Raw genomic sequence first — 7,314 nt, forward strand, 5'->3', positions numbered from 1 at the left:
TATAATATTCTTGTTACACTGAGTACTTAACGACTAAATTTACATTTTATCACTTACTACTAAGAGAGATGAGTATTAACCATAATAAGGTTACCTTATAATATATTTTTAGATTAAGGTGACCATATTACAATACCCCCCCTTTACAATTGTTTCATGTTATCTTTAAATTTACGTGTTCTCAAATTATACTTGTAATTAATTTTTTCTTTCTGATCTACAATATTTTCTTCCACATTTTGACTTACAATATCTTTTGCCTTACTACCAATATTTTCCTCAACTATTGGTTCTTTAAATAATTTAGACCTATTTTCTTCCTCCTGAAAATTGTTCTTACAACCAATCATTTGATTTGCATGTCTTTTCCAGTTTTTTCCATTTTCAGTTTTAACTATATATATCTGTCTTCCTAACTTTTTAGATACATAGCCTTTTGCCCAACTTACTCGGCCTGGTATGGAATAATCTTTTACCATCACGGCCTCATTTTCTTTGAACCTATTGTTCCTCGATCCATAATATTTCTTTTGCTTGTTTTGACTTTCTTCTACTATTTTGTTAACATTTACATTTATTTCAACTTTTCTATGTGGATTAAATAAATCTAGTTTTGTCCGCAACTGCCGACCAAACATTAACGTAGCTGGCGCAATACCTGTACTACAGTGTTTAGTATTACGATAATCAAACAAAAATTTATTTAATACTACATTAAAATGTCCTGAATCAACATTAAGTAGACTTCGCTTTAACGCGTTTTTTACGGTTTTAACCGCATTTTCTGCCTGACCATTAGTTGCAGGATACCCTACCGGAGTTGTGAAATGCTTAATACCACAATTCTTTAAATATATTTTAAACTCGTTGGATACAAATGCAGTTCCATTATCAGACACTAATTCATGTGGCAGTCCAAAACGTGCAAAAACATCCTGCAATTTTTCTATTACTGCCTTACTAGTTGTATTTCTACCCATGTCAATACATTCAATCCACTTGGTATGTGCATCAATTATAATTAAACACCATCGCTTAAAACATGGTCCAAAAAAATCAATGTGCACCCTACTCCAAGGTTTGTCTGGCCACTTCCATACTTTTAATTCCTGCTTAGGTGGATCTGCCCTTGTTTTAAGACATGGCTCACAACCTTTAACTGCTATTTCTAAATCATTAGTTTGTTTTGGCCACCAAGAACATTCTCTTGCCCTAGACTTCATTTTCACTATTCCCATGTGTGATGAGTGTAATAATTCCACTACCCTATGTTGTAAGCTTTTAGGAATTACAATTCGATAAGCCCAGAAAACACAATTTTGCTCATAAGATAGTTCATTCTTCTTCCTAAAATATTGTTCCATATCTACATCTGTGCATTTGCTTGGCCAACCCTTAAGAATATACTCTTTAACTTTTTGTAGCACCTTATCTTTTTCAGTCTCTTTTTTTACTAACTCTAAATCTAACTGAATTTTGTTGCTTTCTTTAACATAGTTAAAATACACATCAGACTCTAACCATTTATTTTCACAGTAGATTTTGGACGGAAATCTTGAAAAGTAATCTGCTACATTTTGTGTTGATCTGATATGCTCAACCTGAAAATTGTAACCCGACAATGCTAACGCAATACGTTGTAATCTGTTTGCCGCCATCTGCGGTATACCTTTTTTAGGATTAAAAATATACTGTAAGGGTTTATTATCTGTCACAAGTATAAATTTACGTCCATATAGATATTGGTGAAACTTGGTAACACCAAACAAAATAGCTACTGCCTCCCTATCCAATTGAGAGTACTTTCTTTCTACTGGCTTCAAAATTCTTGAAGCAAATTCGATTGGCTTTTCAACACCGTCTGGCGCTACCTGTGAAAGTACTGCTCCCACGCCAATCGGACTTGCATCTACTGTTAACTTTGTTCCAAACTCCGGATTAAAATGTGTCAGACATTTATCCGCTATTACTAAATTCTTTAATTTATCTATTGCTTTAGAACATTCGTTTGTCCAGACAAACTGACTATCTCCCTTCATTAAGTCATACAATGGAGAAGCTATATTTGCCAGATTTGGTAAAAAGCGTCTATAAAAATTTATCATTCCCAAAAATGCTTGAAGCTCTTTCAGATTTTTTGGATAAGCAATATCTTTGATCATCTTAATTTTTTCAGGGTTAGTATGTAACCCCTCTTTATCGATAATATGACCTAAATATTCCACTTTTTTACAGAAAAAATTACACTTTTCTAGGGATAATGAAAATCCTGCATCTTGTAAAACACTTAACACTTGTTTTACTCGTTTAACGTGTTCAACTCTATTCCCTGCTGTGATCAGTATATCATCAATAAAAACAACTACTCCCTCAATTTTTAGCAACAAATTTTCCATAATTTTTTGGAAAATTGCCGGAGCGGATGCCAACCCGTAGACTAAACGTTTATATTGAAACAACCCTTTAGTTGTTGAAATGGTGGTCAATTTTCTTGAATCTTCATCCAACTCCATCTGTTGATATGCCATTGTAAGATCTAATTTAGTGAATTCATCACCTCCCTGTAACTTTGCAAATAATTCTTCAATACGTGGCAAAGGATATTTGTCCACAATTAGGACTGGATTTACTGTTACTTTGAAGTCTCCACAAATCCTCACCTGACCGTTCTTTTTTAATACAGGTACTATCGGCGTTGCCCATTCACTAAACTCTATCGGTTCTAACACATCCATATTTACTAAATCCTTTATTTGCTTTTCTACTTTATCTTTAATTGCCAATGGCACCGGCCTGGGTTTAAAAAATTTTGGAACCGACCCTGCTTTTACTGACAACTTAACTTGTCCTTTTGTGAAACATCCTAGTTTACTGTCGAATAGCTTTGCAAACTGATTTCTTAATTCTTCACTTAATTTGTCAACAGTAACATAATTTAATTTTTTAAAATCAATTTCAAAAACATTTAAAAAATTTCTGCCTAGCAAGGCTGGACCCTCACCTTGTACTATCAAAAATCTCACTACTCTGCACAATTCTTTGTACGTTACCTGCACGTCCACAACTCCCACAGGGTTTAATTCTACACCATTATAGGTCTTCAAAATTATATTAGTCTTCTTTAGTTGATTCATATTAAAAAATTTTTTAAAATCATTTAATGAAAAAATACTAAACTGCGAACCCGTGTCCAGTTGCATACAAAACTCTCGATTTTCCACATTCACATTTATATAAATTGGATCGTCAATTTGTTTTTCTTTATTCACCAACGGAAAAAAATTTGATTCAAAAAAATTAAAATCTTTTCTATTTAGCAAACACATTTTTTTAAATGCCCTTTCCTATTGCATTTTTTGCATTTATAATCTTTATATTTACATACACTGCTTTTATGGTTATTATACCCACACACTTCGCACTTTTTTACTTCTTCTTTTTGCATCTGCTGTCTCTCATTATCATGCTGCCATTTCTCACTGCGCTGCTGACCATGTCGTCGCTGCGGCTGCGCTGCACTGTATCGCCCGTTATTTGATGTGTTGTTTCGCATGTAAAATATTTCCTCTTTAACTGCTGCTTCTAACGGCTGTTGGCTATATTCCGCTGCTTTCGCCATTTGTACCGCTTTTTCAAAAGTTAATGTTTCTACTGACTCTAACATTAACTTGTCCTTGACTATACTTCTTTCAAGGCCCATTATAAACTTATCTCTTAACGCCATTTCAAGGTGTTCACCGAAATTGCATTGTGTAGCTAAATTTCGCAGTTTTATTGCCCAATCGTTTACCGATTCTTGTTGCTGTTTACTGGCGCCATAAAATCTGCACCTCTCAGCAAAACCAATTGTCACTGGCTTGAAATGTGCTTCCAATACCTTTACACATTGTTCATAAGTGACTTCTACTGCGTCCACCAATTTTGGACTCAATAGATTCTGTAACAGCATAAAACTTCTCTCCTCCAATGACGTAACCAGCATTGCTTTTTTTTGAATTTCGTTTGTCACTTGGTTGCAGATCAAGAACTGCTGCAACTTCGACTTATAAATACTCCACGAACCATTTTCGTGGTCAAAATTAGGTAATTTACCCAAAATTTGATTTTTTTCGACTGTGGCCATTTTTACTGGATTTTGTTTTTTTTTCTCCTCGTCGCCACTATAATGTTCTTGTTACACTGAGTACTTAACGACTAAATTTACATTTTATCACTTACTACTAAGAGAGATGAGTATTAACCATAATAAGGTTACCTTATAATATATTTTTAGATTAAGGTGACCATATTACAATCCTAAATCAAATTTTATTAATTTTTCTTCTATTATTTTGCACCATAACAATTGATATACAATCTATATTTCAAAAGTCGAACCTCAAACACAATTCCTTTAATATTACATTCTTTCTTCCATTAATTTGCACCAAAACAATTGATGTAGAATCCATATTTCAAAGGTTGGACCTCAAACAAATTTCCTTAATATTACATTCTTATGCACTCAAATAAATGATATTTAATCTAGTCTTCAAAACTTGAACTTAAAACAAATTTTATATATTTTTTCTTTAATTAATTTGCACCAAAACAATCGATATACAATCTTTATTTCAAAAATTGGTCCTCAAACAAATTTCCTTTAATATTTCATTCTTCTGCACTAAATCAAATGATATTTTATCAATTCTTCAAAACTTGATCCTAAATCAAATTTTATTTATTTTTTCTTCTATTATTTTGCACAAAAACAATTGATATACTATTCCTTTAATATTTCATTCTTTTGCACTAAAACAAATGATATTTAGTCTATTCTTGAAAACTTGAACTTAAAACAAATTTCATTTATTTTTTCTTCTATTAATTTGCACCAAAACAATTGATGTAGAATCCATATTTCAAAGGTTGGACCTCAAACACTATTCCTTTAATATTTCATTCTTTTGCATTAAAACAAATGATATTTAATCTGTTCTTCAAAACTTGAACTTAAAGCAAATTTTATTTATTTTTTCTTTAATTAATTAGCACCAAAACAATCGATATACAATCTTTATTTCAAAAATTGGTCCTCAAACAAATTTCTGTTAATATATCATTCTTCTGCACTAAATCAAATGGTATTTAGTATATTCTTCAAAACTTGAACTTAAAACAAATTTCATTTATTTTTTCTTCACAAATTCCCTTTAATATACAGTCCAATGCACCTTAATAAATAATATTAATCTATTCTTCAAACTGAACTTAAAACAATATTTATTTTTTTTAATTAATTTTGCAACCAAACAATCGGATATAACAATCTTATTTCAAATACCCTCCCAAACAAATTCCCTTAAAATTTTAATTTCATTCTTCTGCACTAAATCAAATGGTATTTAGTATATTCTTCAAAACTTGAACTTAAAACAAATTTCATTTATTCTTTCTTCCATTAATTTGCACCAAAACAATTGATGTAGAATCCATATTTCAAAGGTTAGACCTCAAACAAATTTCCTTAATATTACATTCTTATGCACTCAAATAAATGATATTTAATCTAGTCTTCAAAACTTGAACTTAAAACAAATTTTATATATTTTTTCTTTAATTAATTTGCACCAAAACAATCGATATACAATCTTTATTTCAAAAATTGGTCCTCAAACAAATTTCCTTTAATATTTCATTCTTCTGCACTAAATCAAATGATATTTTATCAATTCTTCAAAACTTGATCCTAAATCAAATTTTATTTATTTTTTCTTCTATTATTTTGCACAAAAACAATTGATATACTATTCCTTTAATATTTCATTCTTTTGCACTAAAACAAATGATATTTAGTCTATTCTTGAAAACTTGAACTTAAAACAAATTTCATTTATTTTTTCTTCTATTAATTTGCACCAAAACAATTATAAAATCTTTATTTCAAAAATTGATTCTCAAACAAATTTCCTTTAATATTTCATTCTTCTGCACTAAATCAAATAATATTTAATCTATTCTTCAAAACTTGATCCTAAATCAAATTTTATTTATTTTTTCTTCTATTAATTTGCACCAAAACAATGGATGTACAATCCATATTTCAAAGGTTGGACCTCAAACAAACTTCCTTTAATATGACATTCTTCTGCACTTAAATAAATGATATTTAATCTATTCTTCAAAACTTGAACTTAAAACAAATTTCATTTATTTTTTCTTTAATTAATTTGCACCAAAACAATCGATATAAAATCTTTATTTCAAAAATTGGTCCTCAAACAAATTTCCTTTAATATTTCATTCTTCTGCACTAAATCAAATAATATTTAGTCTATTCTTCAAAACTTGATCCTAAATCAAATTTTATTTATTCTTTCTTCTATTCATTTGCACCAAAACAATTGATGTACAATCTATATATCAAAGGGTGGAAAACAAACTTCCTTTAATATTACATTCTTATGCACTTAAATAAATGATATTTAATCTATTCTTCGAAACTTGAATTTAACACAAATTTCATTTATTTTTTCGTCTATTAATTTGCACCAAAACAATTGATGTACAATCCATATTTCAAAGGTTGGACCTCAAACAAATTTCCTTTAATATGACATTCTTATGCACTTAAATAAATGATATTTAATCTATTCTTCAAAACTTGAACTTAAAACAAATTTAATTTATTTTTTTTTAATTAATTTGCACCAAGACAATCGATATACAATCTTTATTTCAAAAATTGGTCCTCAAACAAATTTCCTTTAATATTTCAATCTTCTGCACTAAATCAAATGATATTTAATCTATTCTTCAAAACTTGATCCTAAATCAAATTTTATTTATTTTTTCTTCTATTCATTTGCACCAAAACAATTGATGTACAATCTATATATCAAAGGGTGGAAAACAAACTTCCTTTAATATTACATTCTTATGCACTTAAATAAATGATATTTAATCTATTCTTCGAAACTTGAATTTAACACAAATTTCATTTATTTTTTCGTCCATTAATTTGCACCAAAACAATTGATGTACAATCCATATTTCAAAGGTTGGACCTCAAACAAATTTCCTTTAATATGACATTCTTATGCACTTAAATAAATGATATTTAATCTATTCTTCAAAACTTGAACTTAAAACAAATTTCATTTATTTTTTTTTAATTAATTTGCACCAAAACAATCGATATACAATCTTTATTTCAAAAATTGATGCTCAAACAAATTTCCTTTAATATTTCATTCTTCTGCACTAAATCAAATGATATTTAATCTATTCTTCAAAACTTGATCCTAAATCAAATTTTATTTATTTTTTCTTCTA

General features: G+C 29.3%; 1 protein-coding gene across 1 annotated transcript; it reads right to left on the bottom strand.

Annotated features, from left to right (window-relative positions):
• Positions 1 to 143: 143 nt before the first annotated feature.
• On the bottom strand, positions 144 to 4,123 carry LOC119664620 (uncharacterized protein K02A2.6-like). The gene is made up of 2 exons (XM_038074079.1): positions 3,408 to 4,123; positions 144 to 2,910 (listed from the first exon to the last, which is right to left on the bottom strand). The coding sequence occupies exons 1-2, from the start codon at positions 4,121 to 4,123 to the stop codon at positions 144 to 146; spliced, it is 3,483 nt and encodes a 1,160-aa protein (XP_037930007.1).
• Positions 4,124 to 7,314: the final 3,191 nt, after the last annotated feature.

The sequence above is a fragment of the Teleopsis dalmanni genome, unplaced genomic scaffold (assembly GCF_002237135.1).
Source record: "Teleopsis dalmanni isolate 2A unplaced genomic scaffold, ASM223713v2 unscaffolded_contig_2295, whole genome shotgun sequence".
Lineage (NCBI taxonomy): Eukaryota > Metazoa > Arthropoda > Insecta > Diptera > Diopsidae > Teleopsis > Teleopsis dalmanni.